Raw genomic sequence first — 20,153 nt, 5'->3', positions numbered from 1 at the left:
CGATGGGCCTAGAACTGTCATCATGAGGCTGAGTAGGGCGCGAGCAATGAGAGAAATCCGCCTTTGTGTGACAATGATATATTATTGACGTCCTACTTCTCCGTATTATCAACAGGCATGTGGGGAGGAGGACGACAAGAGGAACGAACAGCCGCCATCTATCCCACAGGGGTTGCACCCACACCCTCCCTCCTTGTATCCAGTCTCCCAACCATTCATCCTCTCTGCCGGCAGGGTAGGTAGATCTATCCCCCGCTCATAACAACTTCTGGGAACGGCCCCGCCCAGATCCCGCGATGCTGAGAACGCTCGCCAACCGACTCCCCTACTCCGTCCAGTAGCAAAATGTACCTCACCCTTCCGAACGACTCCGTGAAATAATGAACCGCACCGTGACGAGGCTGTGACGGCGGTTGTAATACGCACATAACCACACAAGCGCAGAATGGAGGGGGGAACAGGGAAGAACCGAAGCAGATCCAGGACAAAAACGGTGTTGTTGACAACAATCTCTCTTCTCCGGCTTTGGAGAAGAGTGAGCCTTTTTTCATAGCCGGCAGTAATAAGAATCCCCCCTTTGCACTCCACGCTGATGCGGAACCAACCAGTGACTGACACCGACACCGAGCCTAAGACCCCAGCCGCCGCCCCCCTCCAAATTCCTTTACCAATCGTCCACCACCGACCGTTCCATTCCTGACTGATTTCGGACCATTGCGACTTAATGACAGTGCGGTAATAAACAAGAAAGAAGAAGAAAACGACAAGTAGCAGAATGTAGTAAGTAAGGGGTATGACATGACGTCCGTTCCCAACCCCCAGCAGAATAACATGCGTTCTGGGGTAAAACTCCCCCCCATCAGGATGCAAAAATGTACACCGCCGTGGCGCGCTACTTTTGTCTTTCCGTTGCAACATATTGCTTTTTCCACCCTGTCCCCTACACCCCAAATGCCGCCCGTTCCGTGAAATGTGTGTGGTCTTCCAAAAGCCAGCCGCCCTCGCCCAAAGGTTTGGTATGTTGAGAAGATTGCCGAGCTTTTCCGTTACTCTATGTCCTCAAAGTAGTCGCATATATAGTCACATGTGAAAGCCGACAGTCGCGTTGATCTAGAAAGATGACGCTGAGGCCCAGTGCGGAGCCATCATGTACAAACTTTAGGCAGGCGACTTGCTAGGAGCTCCGCCACCATTCTGGCGGGGGTCCCCGCCGCTGACAGAAAGGCCGCCAATTCCGCTCGACAGAAAGGCGAAAGGGTCGCTCTCTCCAGTGGAGTAGAAGTTGTTGGAGGGCCCAGCAGAAGCGGGGCCGTTCTGGGCCGACTGGAAGGCAGCTTCGGCAGCACGGCTGTCAAATGGCCCGGCAGAGTGCGCACCAGGGCCAGGACCGAAGTGGGTGTTCAGGGAAGGGTAAGGTGCTGCGCCGCCGCCAATCCCGGATGGCAACGCATAGGTGCTGGGCGGGCCGCCAAACTGCTGGCCGTAACCACCTCCAGAGTTGAATCCGCCTCCCGATCCGAAGGGTCCGGGTCCAGGTGTGCCGCCCATGGACGCTTGGCTCATGTAGCTGGATGGAGTGTCCATCGGAGTCGGGTAGCCCGAGTCGGCAACAATGGCAGCACCTGCGCGGCTGGCACCGCAGCGGAGGCAGCACACGTTCTTGGCAAAGTTGTGGTATCCGCAGACTTCGTTGCCACATTTCCAGTCTCCGGCACGGAAAGGAACAACACCGCTGCCTCCCATGCGGCCGCCGCCGCCGTGGCCCATATGTCCATGGTGGTGACCGCCACCGTGGTGCGGTGGGCCCATCATCGCTGGTGGCCCGTAACCACCGCCTCCGCCGCCACCTCCACCGTAGCCACCATAGCCCATGTCACCCGTCGGGCCAGCACTGACCGCCGGGTACGAGCAGCGGAAGCATGCCGTGCGACGCTGAAAGTTAGAGAATCCACAACTAGGGCAGGTCCAGTCTCCAGGTCGAGGTCGGTTTTTGCTCGGCGGGAACGGGGTTAATATCTCCTGGGCCCGATCCAGCACTCGGCTCGAGGATGGGGAAACCTCGATGGCTTTCTCATTGAGAGCTCGTCCATTCATACACAGACTCTCAGCCGCCTAGGTGCGAGCACGGTTAGCCTTGACAGCTGCAGGTTGCCTATCGTGACCCATGCTTGTAGGTTTGACTGCACTTCGTAAGGGGAAAAGCTGCACATCGGACACCACATCAAGTTTACACGAGAGTCCACTTGGATTTAAATGAAGGTGAAGGAACGGGCAAACCAACGATGCGAGGGTATCGACTTACTTCCTCATGGGATGAGAAGACTGCGAAACCAGTGCCCGTGGGCTTGTGCTGCTCGGGCGTGCGAAGAGTCCAGAAGGCGATGGGGCGGCCACCGAATTGGGTAAACCAGCTCTCGAGTTCAGATTGGGTCGTGTCGTGGGGCAGGCCCGACATGTGGAGCACCTTGCTGCGTTCCGAGAGGAAGGCCCTCACGTCCGCACGGGCATCCATGGGCCGAGTGAGCACGTCAGGATGCTCATTGGGAGGCTGGGACTTCCGGACCAGACCGCGGAGAACACGAGCGAGGGTGATAGCCTCGTCCATAGCTCTGCGAGGCGAGGCAGGGGCCAGCGCCTGAAGATGGAAAGGCAGATTGTGCTTGATGGGAGCACTCGATTGCACGGCCTCGACCTCAAGAGCCGCACAGATATTAGCCAGCGACGATGGGCCGAAGGCCAAGCATTCGGGGTGGTGCTGCTGCCATCTCTGGTATTCGGTTCGCAAATCGAAAGTCCGAGAGTGCTGGAGGTACGGAGGGAGCACAACGGCTTTGTCGCGGGCTTCTCGTGGTAGCTGAACACGGAGGTCCCAAGCATCCAGAGTTACGAAGACGAAGTCGAGGTTCTGCGAGTTAAGATGCTCGGAGGCGAAGGTATCGAAACGGTTAATTGCATCCCTGAACGTCCCGGCATTCCTAACGTGCTCCCATGTTAAGGTGGTCAGGCTCGCTGGATAGGAGGAATGGTCAGCTTCTTGTTGGCTCAGGCAGCCGATTCACGGGGGCCAGCCGAGCAGCAATGCCCCCTCAGAGGGAGACGCAAGCGGTGCAGACACTTAGACTTACTGCATAGAGGGGTGATGGGGGTGTTGATAGGCTTGACCAGGACGCTTTCGTGATGCAGCTGTTCGAGGGAAAGAAACCCGTCAGCTTAAAGCCCAATTAGGTCACCACATCCCTGAGGAGTAGGAGCAGCGATTCGGGGTCAGAGCAAAATATATAACCCACCTCCTCGAGTGTCTTCGCGTCCACCAAGATCCACCCAATCTCGATCACCTCTGCCGAATCTTTAGTCACATAAACGCCGTGTTCGTCGCAGGTGGTGGCCACATGAATGACAACATAGCGGTCGACATTCAACGGAGCTGGAGGGAGTGCAGCCATTGTCGAGACTGTTGGCGGTGAAGGGGTCGAAAGGGGTAGCTGGCCGACGGCGGGGAAAGGGTGTCCGGGAGAGCTGATCCAGCTGCAAGAGGTCAGTTGGAGCGCAAGAAAACCCGTCACGGCCTCGGTGCTTCAATCAAGCCGTGCGAAGGTGGAGCACAAGTCACGAGAACGAACTGCACGCCTCTGGCGGTTCGATGACGAGGCGAGCCAGGAGACTCTCGATGTAAAGCAGGAATGGCTGGAGGCTTGGTCGGAAGAGACCTGTTCGAGTGGACACGTACTGCTGCTGCCGCCAGAGCTTGCCTCAGGGACCAGTGTGGACTCGGGAAAGTGGCTGCCCGCCGGATTGACGCGGAGAGGTGAGGTGGACACAATGTGAGAACTCGGTAGGGAGGTGCCGAGTCTGCAGGATGGATTGTGTGCTGTGCTGTGGTGTGCTGCACACGCCCTCGAGGCCTTTAATGGGGTGGAGGGGGAAAAGGTGAGGAGGGAGGTGAGGTGAGGTTGTTTGGAGAGGAAAAGACCAAGCTAGAAGAGACGAGACGACGGGATGGTAGAGGACTGCCAGGTGGACTGGACAGGACTGGCCAGGATCGAACCAGGGGGAGGGAGACGAGAAACCAGCAAGCGGAAATAGAGACAGACTGACAGACGGACCAAGATCAGACAGATCAGATAGACAGAGCAGTAGCAGCAGCAGCAGCAGCGCACAGCATAGCACAGCACGACCAGCTACTCGCTGGCACACAGCAGGCGTCAGGCGAAAAATTGATAACAGGCGTTGGGGACTGTGCTGTGCTGTGCTGTGCTGTGTGCTGTGCTGCGCGCGCGTGTGTGTGTGCTGTGCTGTACCGTACCGTACCGTGGTGTGGTGTGTGCGTGTGCGCGCGTGTGTGTGTGTGTGTGTGCTGTACTCTCCGTGCAAACGACGGGCTTACCCCTGTCGTCAGTGTAATGTAATTGGAAGTTGCCCTCAAAAGGTGGGGCGGTTTCCAACGTGCAGCGCAGCATCCTTTCCGATTTGGGCCTCCGTTTTGGTTGTTTGGTGAGGAGACGTCCTGGCTCGGAGGGGGGGAAGTAGCCTGGCAGCAGACGGGGAGCTGGGAGCTTGGAAATACTGGAGCTCTCTCTTCTCCTCTTATTGCCCAGCCAGATTGACCCGACCCGACCTTACCAGCCTGAACTGAGCTGACATTGAACTTCGATTGACCATGCACACATGCTGGGACAGAGCTCGTCTGTCTATTAATTAATTAATTAACAATTCGAGCGTGGCTTGCTTGCTCTGGTTGAAATACTGCTTACTTCTGCCTTCTGCGTTTTCCATTCTTTAATTTTCCATCTTCTTTTTTCCTTCAATCATCAATTTCCCCCAATTTTCTTCACTAATGCGTCTTCGATGTGTCCATGTTGACACCTTGCTCGCCTGCACGCGGACCTTGAGGAGCTTGGGAGCTTGGAACGTCGCCCCCTCGGCAAACCGACAGATTGGCAACTGACGGGGAACTCGACCCTGTATCCGGTTCATCCCCGCGACTTCAGGGGTCAGAGTTGGGGGAAGGAGAAGAGTGATCTTGTTTCTGGGCTGATCATCTCTTCCATTACCTTGCAACCAAGCGCAATCCCCCAGGAATGGGTATCTCAGACGTTGGTTGGCTATTATCCGGTCTGTTCCGTCTTGCGGAACCAGACTGTTGGACTAAACAACCGCAGACAAAACGCAGAGGTGGAGGTCGGCAACGTCGTATACACGAAACTCAGGATCGAGCTTCCTTGATGGCCATCTCGTCAGCCTGGACCTGCCAGATGCAGCGCACATGCACTCCATTCGCCATGTGGTGCGACAGTGATGCTTGCTTACCTGCCCATGCCAGGTCTGTTTCTGACGGGATAATCACCAACCCAACCCATCAAGGTACCATGCTAGAGCACCTGTTTGTATAGTATTGTGTACGTACTATCCAGATCGAGTAAGTACCTAGGCAGGCCATTGATCCAACCCAATGTCAGGCCATGTTGGGAAACGTAGCGAGGACTCCCACGTTTTATGATGCACCTCCGCTCCTTGACCCCACGCCCTGGGCTTGGGGTTGGGCCGGACTGGGACTGGACTGGGACGGACTGGACAGGACATGAATATTTATTCCCAGTTAGTGACTTAATCTATTTGTTAGCTACTACCGTCTTTTATATTTTCACCCCGAGCATCTCGTTGCGCGTTTGATTCCTTGTTGACCCAGACAGGCGGGAAAGGGGACCGTGTTTATCATGACCGTGTTGGCCGTGTGTTGGCCGTGTCGGATTGCCGCGAACACGTCACGGGCTGGGCCGTCTGCTGAACTGGGGGGATCCCTTGTCGACATGTTTGACTTCGACGTCTGCTGCAGCTACTGCCTACGTAAGTGTACAGTACAATGACACTCTCTCTTCTTCACCCTCTTGGAAGAGGCAGCGCACGAAGGCGCAATTTGCCGCCCTCTGCTGAGCCAGCTCATCCTCACGTTCCGGCCTTCTCTCATATATCAGCGCCTTGTCCATGGCTAACGCCATGTTGCAGGCTCGCCGACCTGAAATTGAAATGCATATGAGCTCGCGTTGACCTGCCGCGTGCCTCTCTCCCTCCCAGGCCACCAACCACTGCCACCACCTCCAACTCCACCTCCGCCTCTCTGTCCTCTCCTATGCTAGCTAGGTAAGCTATGCTGGCTGCCCTGTCCCGTTCCCGGTCGGTATATTACACCGAACCTGTCTCTGACGCACTCTCCTCGACGTTACACAATTGGCCACATGGCATATTTCATTCCGCAAGTCAGATCGCCAGGTTCAAAACGTGGCTGCCGCCGTGCCACGGACTAGTTCAGTAAGCAGTATTTCTTTTGCTCTTACTTTTTTGTCATGTCGAGCCTCCCTGCGTCCACGCCAGTGGCCGGCCCAGCACCAACCATCCGTTGCCCAGCCCGTCACCAAGGTGGCCTGGTTGCAAGCTGTCTGTGTGATAAGTCCCAGGCCGGCGAGGCACTCCCCCCTTCCCCTCTCCACGAGTCACCAAAACGCTGCGCAAGCGCTAATTATTCTCGGTGTCTTGTCATTCACTCACCTCACTTGCCCTGACTTTGCTTTCTTTCACCTTGGTCCGAGTGCGAGGCCAACGGTCACGGCCACCCTCCAAAACAAATGCTCAGAAGGGGACCCCAGTCAAGCATACAGCGGCTCCTCTAGCCGTACCACCCACAGGCAAAACCCTCACTAGGGGATACTCTGGACGCCCAGCCGCGACCCAAGATAAGCTCTCGGAACGCTAGACACGGGGAGAGTCTGTCGGAAGGCGGCATGATTCTCCTCATGCACATCGCATGGCGCTGCTCGCGGCTTTTATCAGATCAAGACCATTCGTGGCTCCCTCCCTCCCCCCTAGTGTCCCCGCACTCTCTTGACAATCTCACGCCGTTGGGATGTCATATCATCAAGTGGTGTTCACCAATGCCTTCTATGTTTCAGACTCTGCAGTAGCCTCTCTGAATCCAGCATAGATCCGATAGGCACAACGTGGTTTCAGAGACACTTCTCGTCATAGCGCTCCCAACGAGGCACTGTGGCGCAGAGACCCTCAACGCCATACCCGTGGTAATCAACATGGGCCCGAGGGCTAGGCAATCTACCGCTGGCCGGTCACTGTCACAGTCAATTGCTGCGAAATCGCTCGGTGGAGATGCGAGTAGAATAATGTTTGATGCTTCAAGGAACAAGCCAGATAACCACGGTGCTAAAACGACTCTTCATCTGTCTACATGCCCATTTCCAACGCCCCCATTCACTACATATCAGCCTTGTACCCCAGCGGACACTCCATCCGCTTCGTCGTCATCGTCTCGTCTGACGGCCGCATTTGCCTGAACATGTCCGTTGGATCAAACCTGTTAATGTGTTGCGGTTAGCACCCGTCCCGTCTCCCGCGCGCATCAGACAGGGTCAGGCTCACCATGTCTCGAGGCTCGTCACCTGGAGTTTGTCGTTCAGCTTTGCTACTGTCACACCTTGAATATCGAGGATTCCGCGGTGAGCCTTGATGGTCACCGTCGATCCGTCTTCATTTTTTCCGACATAATCACCCTTCATCCACCCCCAGTGACGCCACTTGAAGGCTGCAACCGGCGGGCCGCTGTACACTTCCAGGACTTCCCAGGCAAAATTCGGCATCATGTCTCTGAACGTCTTGTGGCTCTCGTCAAATGTGGAGTTGGCCCCGTAATATTTGTTGGGCGCTATGACCGCCGAATAAGTACCACTGAATTTGCTTTCGTCGTCAGCCACCTTGCCGGGAGGAAGAAGCAAAACGCGCTTCGAACTTTTTTTGTCTTTCCCTCTTTCTTCTTCAATCTCCCAAGAGTCATCATCACTCTCAAATTGACAGAAGTATGATTTAGGGGAGGAATGGGTCAAGTGGGCCACGTACACTTTCAGCATGTGTTCTGCATCCTGAGGCGGTCCGCCATTGATTGAGAAGGTGTATTTCTCAGGGTCGACAGTTCGCCATTGAGACACGTCCATCTTATGTGACGCCTCAATCTCCCAGTTCTTGACCAGGTTCTCGACAAGTGTCTCAAGAGACTTGGCCCCATGCCTTCCGCGCTTTTCTGTGGGGTTGAAGTCAGCATCGCTGAGAACATGCGTGGGTTGTTGGTGGAACTCGATCTCGGTCAAGGCAGCATACCGTTTGCCCACATCTGCCTGGTGACTGTGTAGTCCGGAGGCCCTCCGTACCGCCATGTTGCCTTGTCATAAGTCTACGGAGCAGATGTCAGTTGAGCCTTCTGGAACCTTTAACGCTGGCCATCTTGTGAACAATCATGGACTCACAACAGCGTTTGAATCGAGCATGTAATCAGGATAGCTGGGTCCTTCGGGTTGCTTCGGCTTCTCATCTTCGACAGCGACCTTTCCCAAGACTTGGCCCATGGTGAAATATGTTGGCTGGATTGAAGGAGTCGAAGGGTATGTTTGGATCAAGGGGGGCTTAGTGAGTCTTGCGAGTTTTGTATCACGATCTTCTCAGAGGATGCGCAACTCTTTACGGTTCTAGAAGGATGTCTGCCACGAGGATGGGCGGGGCCTCGTTTTATACACGAGACCTGGCGTCTGCTTCTTCTTCTTTCACGCTGGTTCCCCCGAACTCGTCCCGAACAAACCCTCCCTGACTGAACCTCATTTTAAGGGGCCCAGGTCTCTTCTGTTCACCAATGCGAGCTTATCATACCCAGACTCCTTGGCCGTACTTGGGTAGTTTGGGGCTTTTCGGGCTAGTCGTGTCGCAGCCATTGCTCAATACTTCGGGGACTAACCGCATGGAAAAAGTGCGAGTGTCTTTCCCTTCACACGGACAGAACTGGGCAGGATAAGCAGCTACGCCAGTGTCATGCATAAGTACATTCCAGTCAGGCTCCCAGCTTCACCGAACCGCGTGTCTATTTGTCCCGACAGCGGACTGAGACATGCGTATCCCTACGACGCATAGGAACGTTCATCGGTCTGCCGCTCGTGGAGCTCATGGCTATTCGCAGGGCTCTTGCAGCGGCCGCTTGAGAGGCGGCCGCTGCTTACATACATAGGGGCCCACGAACTGCCTGCTATCATTCGCCAAACCGGCCTAATTAAAGGTGCTGATCAACCTTCTTCGATCCAGGGGTCTACCGGAGGATATGTGGGAAGCGGCCTGCTCTCGAGGCCCCCACGAGCAGCTGAAATCCCGTCACCAAGCCGATGAAATTGGTGATCCTGCACGCCCGGTTACACCACGTCTCTGAAGCATTGACTCACGTATCAATGCCACGAGTCTGACCAGGTTGCGAGGCGACACGATCGGTGGAAGACCCCCTGCACAAGATCTCTCATCTGCCTAGCATGTAGCAGCGAGATCTGCAGCCATCAGGAATGGACGAGGATCCGTGACGCCCACGTTCACGCTCGCACGCCGGGCAGGCTGAGGGTCCAGCGCCCCGTCTATTGGTGCGTCCCACAGTGACACGAGGGATGGATGGATGAGTAGTTGGCGCCGTCACCTGCGATCAACGATCAAAAAGCGTGGCTTCTTGTTGGGCTAGACGCCGGCCCGAGGATTATACCACGCCTAACGGCGCGTGGCCTAACAAAGGCGTCCACATGGTGATCAAGGTCGATCTAGTCCCTTGCGGGTGCCCGTCGGATGGTCCAGGTTTTGAGGTCTCTGTAGCCAAGTCTGCAGTTCCCAGACTTGGCTTCAAGTTGGGCCTCGGGCTCTGCTCCTGCCCAATGTAAATGTTGCATTTCTATAGTTGGCTGCCTCAGACGGCCGGCTGCCTCTGCTTGCTGTTATCTCCTCATCACTTTCCTTTTCTCTCTGCCTCGAGTTCCGACAGTAGTCGGGATGGCATGGCGCAAGGGAGGTCGCCTAGGCTCCAACGGAGTTCTCCCTCGCTGCTCCTGGTGCCTTCCTCCCCCCAAACCATGTCAGATCTCTGAGCCAGCCTCCGCCCCCTCGATATTGCAGAGAAACGGCTGTCACTGGGTCTCAACGCCACGCATCGAGCTCAAATCTCATGTCTTCAGATCGCTGCTAACCCTTCTTGACTGTGGTTTTGCTTCTGGCCTCGTGTGGCACCGATAATTACGTGCTCGAGTCTAAAGACATAGATGATTTCCAGGATGCTCTCGACTGCACGCATGCAACGACCCTTCCCATCGGATGCTGCCGTGGACAGGCACAATTTTCCGCGCAAAAATACTCTTCCTGCTTTTCTCGGCGAAATTTGTTCGACGGCCGTAACTTCCTATAGGAGGTTTGTCGTAATTCCACGTACATTAGCAATTGCGACCAGCTCGAGTGCCGTGCTCCGAACTACCGGACCACGAAGGCAATTCCATGTGTTCTGGAATCCTTCGGCTTCCAGTCGTCTTAGCCATATGAGACTTGAACCTCTTTTTATCGATATTAGCAGACAGCCAGCCCATCCCAAATCAGCCTCAAACACATCACGCGCCTTGCTGCCGAGCCTCACCCTTTGGTCCTAAGAGCAGTCATCCTTCACGCTGTCAACATGACCAAATCGAGGGACGACGTAACAATCTTCCTACTTGTCATCATAGCGATCTTCAGTCAGTGTGTCCTGATGCTCTGCCTTCCCCTCTCGACGCTGCTGTGCCGCAGTCTTCCGCTTTTCCTCTGGGTGATATGTTTCACACGCTGATCAATGGGCCCACAGTCCCCCCGGCAGCCGTGCTCTGCGTCACTAGCTGCGATGCACAGTTCTGGCTCAACCTCATCCTCGAGCTCCTGACCTTGTGAGTTACATACAAGGCTATCAGCATAGCTTTCCAGATCAGATCTGACGCTTGCTGGCACATCAGTGGAATCGCCAGCTTCATACATGCCATCTGGGTCATATTCTACTACGGCAAAGGCGGTCACTTGTCCTGGGGACAGAGGAAGCGACTTGAGCGGAAGCAGCGCGCCGAGGGTCTCGAATTGGTGCCAGATGCACAGCCTCCGCAGGTCCGCAACGAGGCATATGCTGATGCTCCCGCTTACAGCCCTCATGGTGGCGGCTATGGCGGTGATTCCAAATATTCGTGACTTGGTCGGATGAGAGTCTACACAGTAGCGAGATGTTCGGCAAGGTGGCTGCCCCCGAGAAGAAGTGTGGCGCTAAAAGCAGTAACTAAAGAGCATGATTATATGGGTCCCTGATCTTGTCTTTGGTTGGGGCTGCCTGACCATGGTCATCAGGGACTCAGAATAGGGTCCTCTCGCACAATCCTAGAATCTATTTCAAACAGTCTCAAAGCACACATTTCCGAGATCCATCGAGCAGGCGCCTATCTACATGATTGCTCATTCGTCGAAAATCCCAGGGCCTGGCCTGTCTCTCGATCTGTCTTGCTGGCTCGAATGCAGGACGTCCCAGCAAGGTAATTAATTGTGTAGGGCTGAGCACTGGAAATACGCGACATGAAGCAGCTCTCTTTGTTTACGCCGTGACTCAGCCCAGCTAACAGAGTAGAGACAGGGTCACGGGGACGTTGGAACATATTGGCCCCCGAGCTCTGGGTCTCGGACATGACCGTGGCCACGGCGTGCAGTGGTTTGCTTCGAGGTGGCATATTATAGTGAAGCAACATTTCAATTTGCACCTGGTAGTATCCGTGCTGGTTTCCCTCTGTGGGCATCGCTGGGAGAGGACGTGTGCCACTACACACGTAAACAAAAGGTCACCTCACTATGGACAGGAGCCGTTTCGTGCTGTCTCCAGCTGGCATCAGCCCCCCGCCCCCCGCCTCGCGCATCCTGCGGAAAGAAGGGAGGAAGAGGCCGAGCTCGCGGATGCAGCCGACCAGACGGAGGTGGGCGGGGATTGGACAACGGAGGCTTGTTTGTTGTATCTCGAGTTACACGCCGTCTGCGAAAAAGGACTCGTGGACTCAGAGATGATGTGAGAAGCTTGGCGCAGCATGACAGAGCGAGGCAAGGACATGGCCACAAGCCTTTTTGCTCCTCCCGGCATCAGTAAGCATCTGGCACGACAGTTGTCCAGTCTTTGGGATTGAGACATGAAGGACAGCTAGATCGACGGCTATTGAGATGCTGCATGATGAGGCAAGACAGGCACGCAGGTAATTTGAGAAGGAGATGCCTGCTGGAGACTCCTTCCTGGTTCGTGATCTGACGAGTAGAATAATGTCGGGGCAGGCAGGCAAAGCAGGCAAAGCAGGCAAAGCAGGCAGGTATCTGGGCGTCCGGTCAAACGCATGTCTTGGGGAGGACGAAGAAGGAAAAGAGGAAGCTGAGTGAGTCGACCTGACGTTGCAAGTCACATGTACTCCGGTGGGTGCGACCGGTACTGAGACTATCATAGTCGACTACCTAACGGTAGCACAGGAGGACGGACGAAAAACCTAGTCCAGGCACTGCAGAGAAGGGATGAACAGGCGGCCAGGATCCCTCGCCTTATTATCCCCAAGGTCCCAGGTCCCTGAGGCACGGGGAAGAGACGGCCGTGCTCAGCCATTTCTAGGCCCACGGGGAAAAGTGCCGGGTTGGGATCGTGGATGGCACTCGACGGTGCTTCTGCCCCGCACCACTCTGTGCCGTCCGTGGTAAGGTTTAGCCCGGGTACTTGGACGGGGTGCGGCGCGCCCAGCAGGCCGGCATGTACCGTTTCGATACGGTACCTGGGTACTTTGCTGCCACGCTGCAGGGAAGGCAGAGAAAAGGCAGGGAAGGCAAGACTTGGAGACCACGCCTTCCTGCCTTTGAAGGGCAGCCACGACTGCTCTGCAGCTTGCAGCAAGGCATCGCGCCCGGTCCAATGGCCGCGCTCACAGCTTCACCCTAAAACAGACGACTCCTCTCTCCTCTCGACACATTTCTGCCGCTGTCGCTATTGCTGTCGCTGTTGTGAGAGGGCAGAAGAGCACGACGGGCCAGCGCACAGCAACCGCACGACGCTTGATTGAATCCCATCTGATCTGACAACGCATTCCCGCGTCCTCTTTTGCATTTCAATCCCATTCCCTTTCTCTCCCAGGCCCAGGGTTGACTGCTTCCGGGAACTCGACTCACGGCCACGCGATACGACAAGTCGAGACAAGTCGAGACAAATCGAGAGCCGTCTCGCTCTCGCAACCGCCTTTGCCGTCGTCTTTCCTCTATCGCTGCCGCTACTGCTGCCGCTGCTACTGCAACTGCAACTGCAACTCCTGCTGCTGCCGCTGCTCCTGGTCCAGCTGCTGTCGCTGCTACTTACTACTGCTGCTCGTGCTCGTCATCGGCCGACAAGCAGCCACCGCCTCGCCGCCCCCGACCACCACTCTCGAGATTACGGTGCGTCTGGGTCAATCGATATCGGAGGTCACACGCGCGCCCGACAAGTGCCAATCCAGCAATCGCATTCCCGAGGTGGTGTTCTTCAACACCTGCTTCATCTGAGACATACAGCTCCATAGAGGCCAGAGGACCACACCATGATACCTCAACTCGCCATCTACTCGCGACAAGACTCTCTGTGACGCCTGCCTACACCGACCATTGTCTGCCGGCACCACTCGAGCGCCTCTCTGTCGTCCTGGTCCTCCTGCACGCGTCCTTTATCGCCCCCTTCGCTGCCACCAAACCTGCACACAACCTCCAACACGGGGCCAAGGCCGGGCCACGACCCAGTACGACTTACACACGCATCCCGCCTGCATACGTGCTACGGCAGCCCGTCGCATTCCGCATCCTCACCGCGCTGTATATATATGATAAGCCACATAATCAACGGCCTCTGGAGGGCGAACACGCGCTCGGGAGTGGAGACATGAATACGGACGCTTCCTCTTTGATCTCCCCCTCCACCAAACCTGCTTCCCGTCATCACCCACCCACACCCTCCGACTCCCCCGGCTGCTCCCAGAACGCCTCCTCCTCCTCCTCCTCCTCCTCCCCATGCTCCGGCCCGCCCCCTGCCACCTCCCCTACTCCAACCCATGTCCCTGCCGCTCTTAATTCTCATGATATCCGTGCCGGTCCTCAAAAGCCCACCCCTACTCCCATGAGGTCGAGTCTTCCCTTCTCCCTCCCTCTGTTCTTTCAGTCCAACAACACCTCTATTGCTTCCCTGGTGCCGTCCACCGCAGAGGGTAAGCCCATACCCCTCGATGACAGCACCGCAGCTCATCGGACATTGGCACTTCGTGAGCTGAACAGCAACTTCCCGTCGCCGGTCGCCCGCCACAAATATGAAAGGTCCACCGGCGCCCAGAGCAAAACTTATTCCAAGCCCGTCATAGTCAGGACCTATAGCGGACCATCTACCACCCAGGGGCATTCCCGCTCCAACTCACAGTCGGCCCGGCGTGCTGCCAGTCGTCGAGGGCCCCCTTCGACAACCTCAACCTCCATCTCCTACGTCTCCCCGGCTGCACACTCCAGACCTACTGGAGTGTCACAGAATGGCAGCTTGTTGAGCATGGCGCGTGGAAACGCTACGAAGAAGCTGTGGCCCTGGAAACAGGGCCGGGAGGAGGTCCCAGCCGAGACCCTACCGCCCCATGACGCATTCTCCTTCAAGACGATCATGGCGAACCTCCAAGCGCAGTCCAGTGAGATGGACAATGCCCTCGATGGTATTGCCCAGATATACGCGCGATCGCGATACAGCTTGAGCAACCAGTACGAGGTGCATGTGGCACCACATGGCTCGGGGGCATCCTTTGTCAGCGCCGTTCCGTCGTCATCCATCCGGAGAAGAGGTTACACCAAGAATAGCCAAAGCCAGAATGGTTTGACGCTTCAGGCCATCCAGTCGGGCGATGAGGACAACAGTGCCAGCGCACGATCGCACCGCAAACGTCGGAGTACCGGCCGTCGCCAGAGCGCAGCCTACGGTACACTGGAGACTATCATGTCATCAAGCAGGTCTTCTGAAGAGGAGAAAACAAAGAAGAAGTCGGCCTCAGAGCTCAAGGATGAAGTACGAGGGCGGGCCTCCTCAAAATCAGGCCGCAGTGGTTCTGGATCCCCCAATACCAGCAAGGCACACAGCGCAAATCGTCTTGCCGATGTCACGAAGCCCAGAGAACCGACAAGGAAGAGGTCGAAGTCCTTTGCAAATGCCATTATCTATGCTGACAGCTCAAAACACCAGCAGTCAGGGGTCGAAGCAACTACGCCACGGAGTTCGTCTGCCGCTCTCGTGAGTGAACTGTCACTCCCACAGACATCTAGCAGCCATCTTGAGATTCGAACGACGCCAAATGAGCTCCTGGGCAATGACTCTCCACGCAGCAGCCAAGCACAGTCACCTGGCCGTGGCGAATCTCCAGTGCATGCACATGCGAACGGGCACTCCCGACGAGAGGATTCTAGTGTCCCCAATCCTGGGGCGAGATCTGGATTCAGTGATTGGGTTCCATGGAAAACTGCGTTGGCGGGCGTAGCAACCGGCCCCCAACCGAGCAATTCCTCTACAGGCCGGAGCCATGCCGAAGGAACCCTTCGCGAGTTGCTCAAAGGCAAAGGCAGATCAAGCACAACGGAGTAGTCCGCTTGCTCCGCAGCTGACTGCGTGTTTCTTCGATGGCATTGTCGTTTATCAGATGTGATTATGAGCTGAACTGTTACATTTATCTTATTGTTGCCACATTATGCGCACAGGAAAACGTCCGCATGGCAGTTGTCTTTCTTGGCGAACAAAAACGCATGGGAGTAGCAAAAAGATCTTCATCGAATATACCCAGATACAGAGACTCAGAAGGGAGGGTGCTTTCTAGAATGCAAGTCGGTATGGGCGGGTGGGCACACTTGTACTGTATGTATTCAGCTTACGATGATTATGAAGACCACGAGGATTGATCAATGTTCAATTTGGTGTGCACATGCTCACCGCCATTTCTGGACACATTTTGCATTTACCACTGCAGCTTACAAGACCGTCAGGAGATCATTGTTCAACCCAAAGATTCTTGTAAGTCGTTCAGGCTACTGCATGTGAGCCATGCAACCACGAATGCCCATATGACCCAGGGGCTCAGTAACGTACGCCATTTCCGTTTTTTCAGCGGATCCTTTGCACGCGCGAACGAATGAGTGGCTTGCTTGCACATGATGCAGTTGCACATCCTAATCCACAGGCACGGAAATGATTGTGGTCTCTGCCAGAGTTCCATTGGGGGGGGGGGGGGGGTCTTTCCTACTCGACCTATGCACACACAGTGGCCAGCCTATGTACCAGACACCAAAGGCGCCTCAAACCCCGCCCAGATCCCTCTATCAGCCAGAGTCTACAGTACGACACACAAGATATGATATGTGTCTCATCCCAAGAGTTGATTAGAAGACAGTCCCTGCTGTGTCTCGCTTTTGGAAAGGCGAGAAACTTGTTGACAACCCCCGAAGCTTTTGATGGACTTGTCAGGTGCCCCCAGGACAAAGTTCCCAGACAGGAAGGCGTGCGGCTTGAGAAAGGATCCAAATCCATGACGTGATCCACCACATGGTCGACTCTCCCTCGCCTCTTTTTGTTTTTTCTTCTTCTTTTCTTTCCTTTTCTTTGCCTCCACGAGATCCAGCCCAATCCGAGAAAGACGCACTCGCCTCACTGGATAAGGTAGAGTCCTACTCCGGCAGACATTCCCTTGCGTTCTTCTCCTCCCTATCTTCCGACTCGCACGACACGACAGCTCACATGCCCGAGTTGAGATTGTCCAACCGACAGCCAGAAATGGCAGCCTAGTAGTTGATGATATCCGGGAGGGTCATCTCAATAGCGGCACCCGGAGACTTCAAGTCAGCCTCGTGCGCCATGCCAAAGCCGTCCTCGTCCTCGTCGCCACCAGGGAAGGTGCCGCCGTTGTGAAAGCCGCCGTCGTCTTGAGCCTTGGCTAGGAAAGCCTTGTAGTTGTCCATGTCGAACTCCAGCTCGTCATCGGAGTACTCCTCGTCAGCGAGGGCCTTGAGCTGCTCGTCGTCCATCGACGAGTTGCTGGCCGCGTCGTTGTCGTTCTCACCCTGCTCGTCCATCTCGACATCGTCAGTGGAGTCAGTTACGCCGGCATTGTTGGGTTCTCCGATGGGCTGGGAAGACTCGCCGGGCATATCAAGCTGGATGCCGTCGAGCTTGTGCAGCAGCGCCAGGCTGACGAGGTCTGTAATGTTGGGGAACTGGCGTATAGGGGCGGGCGGCTGGAGACCGGCCTGCTCCTCTCGCTGCCTTTCGATGGACGCGTTGACCATCTGCTGATCCGCAGGTACGAGAACATCCCACGCATTGCGGAGGCCCTCGCTCGATAAGGCCTCCTCGGGCATCGGGTCGCTGGTGGGAAGTCCCAGGGCGGCGCGATTGGGAGGCGCGGCCGACTGTGCCTCTTCGGCCTCGCTGTCAGACTCTTCGGCATCGTCGTCAGCACCTGATTCCTCATTCTGTGCCTGAAGGGCCTCGTAGTCTGCCTCTTCGGCCTCGAAGTCTGCCTGGTCCAGGCAGTCTCGGCACATGCAAGTGTCGTGGTGCTCGTCCGTGTCGTAGCCGTCGGCGATGTGGCCCAGCTGGCCGGCACAGCCCTCGCACACACAGGAGTCCGGGTGCTGCTTCTTCTGGTCGTCGTCGCTCTCATCGTCGGCCTCGCTGTCGAGGTTATTGGGTGCCGAGACAGCCCTCTTCTTCTTGCGGTGATTGAGACGCATCATCTCGTTCTTGTCCAGGTTCCAGAAGCCTTCGTCGTCCTCCTCGTGCGGCCCCATTAGGGTCTTGTCGTGTTCAAGATCCTTGGAGAGCGCTAACTTCTCATCCTCGGTCAGGGTGTCCCACTTCGCCTGGAGGGCGTGCTTGGGAAGCCAGTTGCAATTCTCGAACGGCACATTGCCACACTTGCCAAACATTCCATTGGGGCCTTTTTCCTCGACAGTCAGGGGTCGAAGCTCGTCGTCTGACATGTATAGCTCCTCCTCAGTGGGGACGAGGTTGATGCGCTTCTGCCAGTTGACGTGACCCCACAACATCATGAACGGGAGGTGATCCTTCAAGTTGATACCGCGCCTTACCGCCTCCTCGACGACGAGCTCGTCAGGACGGGACAGGTGGATGGAGCCCCTGCCCCAGCCCTCGAGATGGCCTATGCCCAGCTGCCAGCGGGGGACGCCGTAGTGTTTCTGCCAATCGCGGGCGTGGCGATCGATCTCGTCGGCGTCGACCAAGTAGCGCACCCGCATCTGCATCGCCTCGAGCAGTTCTGTGTACTTCTTGCCGCGGAGCATCTGCCACAGCGGCGTTAGGCCATGCGGCGACCCCAGGAGAGTCTCGGCGAGAATAGGCGAGTCGGGGCCGAAGCCGGGCTCATTGAAGCGCAGCTGCAGCTTTATGATGAACATCTGCGCATTGTAGATGTCCTGGCCGGTCCAGAGCTGGGTGTTGTGGATGAAGGACCGGCGCATGGTGTTGGTCGGCAGGTCCATGAGCATCCAGATCTTCTTGACGGACTCGTGGCAGGTCTTGGGCAGGCGGTGGCCGCTGCGCGCCAACTTTGCGAGGATGTCGCGCACACGGATCTCCCTCTCCACAACCATCGCAAGGTACCTCAGACCAGGGACCGAGCGGATATTGTTATCGCTGGCGCTGGCGGGGCGAGGGCGCGCCCAAGGTGGTCGTGGAAATGCGTCTGCGAAGAGACCTGGTGCAGCCCAGGTGGTTCCCGCCGGGTCGAGGCGGGCGTAGCGGCCGAAGAACTTCCAGTGAAAGATGCGAAAAGAGGAAGGGGCCATGTACTCTGCCCAGGCGAAGATGCTAGACTGCCAGTGATCGTTGAGGAGCTGGTGGAAGGTCTTGCTGATGCTGTACAGGCAGACAATGTCCTTGGGACGCAGGTGCTTAGCCACCTCGACGGCGAACCAGACGCTGGAACAGGTAGACTCGAGGAGGTCGAAACCAGGCTTGTATTTAGGAAATACGTCGCCGGTGCTCGTGTCTGGGACGCAGCTAAGGTCGAAGGGCTCGGAGGAGTGCGCGCCATTGAAGTCCTTCGTAAGACCAAGGATCTCGGTGTCTAATGCGAAGTCGTCCAGATTGTTGTCGTCGTCGGCGGGCTGCTCTTCAGGACCGTAGAAATACATCCTGTGCGCGCCACTGAGGTCGAACTTTGAAACGATTCGACGTCGCTTCGTGGCTCTCACTGCTTCCTGCATCGCCTCCTCATCAAACTGCGCGTTGCCTTCCGCCATGATGTCGTCCTGGGATGCCCGCTTTCGCGCCTCCTTCTGATCGATGATCTTGCTCTGGATTTGAGACTGCTCTGGAACAGTTAATCGCCTGTCTGAGATGTGACGGAGGCGGGCCAGGTTGTCGACAAGGTCGAGAACTTCAGGGTCTTGCATCGCATCATCGCCTGATGAGCTGCCACCACCTTGAAGCTGAGAATTCTCCATTTTCCGCCTTTTGGGCGTTAAAGAATGTAGGTCTGCTTGGGATGAACGAGTGACTGTTGAAGTTGTTGAGGTTCGATGGGCGCGTCAAAAACCAACAATCTTGTCAAGAGGAGAGCGAGGAAGGGAAGAGAAGTTGTGGGTAAACGATTGGCCTTTTATGCTGAGGTCCGAAAACGATAGGTGGTGTGTCCTTTTATGTCGACAGCAGATTTTTGCTTCACTTGTCAGCAAAAAATAACAGAGTTGAATAGGGAAATTTTCATTGTGTGCCATAGACCATGGAGATGGGACGAAAGGCCAGCTGCAATGAGCGAAAACCTACTGCCCGAAGCTTCGATCATGTGTAAGCGCGTGCCATACAGAAGACTTTCACCTCACTAATTATGCATAGGACCTATGAAAAGGCCGAGACAAATTTGAAGAATCATTAGGGATGGCAGCACCTAGCGCACAACTTGGGGAAGAGCTTGTGGACAGAAAGTGACCTGAAAGCCAAGTAACCTGGGCTGCTCATGCTGCCCAAGTTACCAGCCCTCGAGAGATGAACGGAAAAGCCACCAAGACAATCAGGAGAGGATGTGGCGACTGGATGCTGTGAGGATAATCAGAGTTTGTGGCTTGACGGCGACATAACCTTCGGACAGCGTCCACCACTACCACCAGTTTCCTTATCTTCTTTCCATGTTTCCGAGAGTATCACTGCCCAAATGTACACGTACCGAAGATAACTTCAAAATCAAAGTTTTCTTTCACAGTTCCCTTTTTCTCAAACCGAAGCGTCC

The 20,153-nt window shown here is 55.9% G+C and overlaps 4 protein-coding genes across 4 annotated transcripts; 1 reads left to right on the top strand and 3 right to left on the bottom strand.

The window, feature by feature from the left end:
- Positions 1–1,158: 1,158 nt before the first annotated feature.
- On the bottom strand, positions 1,159–3,443 carry J7T55_001889 (RNA binding protein; the record flags this gene model as incomplete). The annotated part of the gene is made up of 4 exons (XM_053142798.1): positions 1,159–2,112; positions 2,303–3,009; positions 3,126–3,183; positions 3,288–3,443. The coding sequence occupies 4 exons, from the start codon at positions 3,441–3,443 to the stop codon at positions 1,159–1,161; spliced, it is 1,875 nt and encodes a 624-aa protein (XP_052994342.1).
- A 3,817-nt stretch (positions 3,444–7,260) lies between these two features.
- J7T55_001888 (uncharacterized protein) lies at positions 7,261–8,402 on the bottom strand (the record flags this gene model as incomplete). The annotated part of the gene is made up of 5 exons (XM_053142797.1): positions 7,261–7,360; positions 7,426–7,731; positions 7,900–8,080; positions 8,158–8,230; positions 8,304–8,402. 5 exons carry the CDS (start codon positions 8,400–8,402, stop codon positions 7,261–7,263), a joined length of 759 nt encoding a protein of 252 aa, XP_052994341.1.
- Positions 8,403–10,516: 2,114 nt separating this feature from the next.
- On the top strand, positions 10,517–15,499 carry J7T55_001887 (uncharacterized protein; the record flags this gene model as incomplete). The annotated part of the gene is made up of 7 exons (XM_053142796.1): positions 10,517–10,574; positions 10,682–10,760; positions 10,827–11,048; positions 11,486–11,572; positions 11,706–11,819; positions 13,004–13,326; positions 13,422–15,499. 7 exons carry the CDS (start codon positions 10,517–10,519, stop codon positions 15,497–15,499), a joined length of 2,961 nt encoding a protein of 986 aa, XP_052994340.1.
- Positions 15,500–16,686: 1,187 nt separating this feature from the next.
- Positions 16,687–19,371, bottom strand: J7T55_001886 (uncharacterized protein; the record flags this gene model as incomplete). The annotated part of the gene is made up of 1 exon (XM_053142795.1): positions 16,687–19,371. The coding sequence occupies one exon, from the start codon at positions 19,369–19,371 to the stop codon at positions 16,687–16,689; it is 2,685 nt and encodes an 894-aa protein (XP_052994339.1).
- Positions 19,372–20,153: the final 782 nt, after the last annotated feature.

Source organism: Diaporthe amygdali, assembly GCF_026229845.1.
Source record: "Diaporthe amygdali strain CAA958 chromosome Unknown NODE_12_length_1037015_cov_66_201586, whole genome shotgun sequence".
NCBI lineage: Eukaryota > Fungi > Ascomycota > Sordariomycetes > Diaporthales > Diaporthaceae > Diaporthe > Diaporthe amygdali.
Note: the sequence above shows the minus strand (reverse complement) of the source record. Positions and strands in the feature narration are given on the sequence as shown.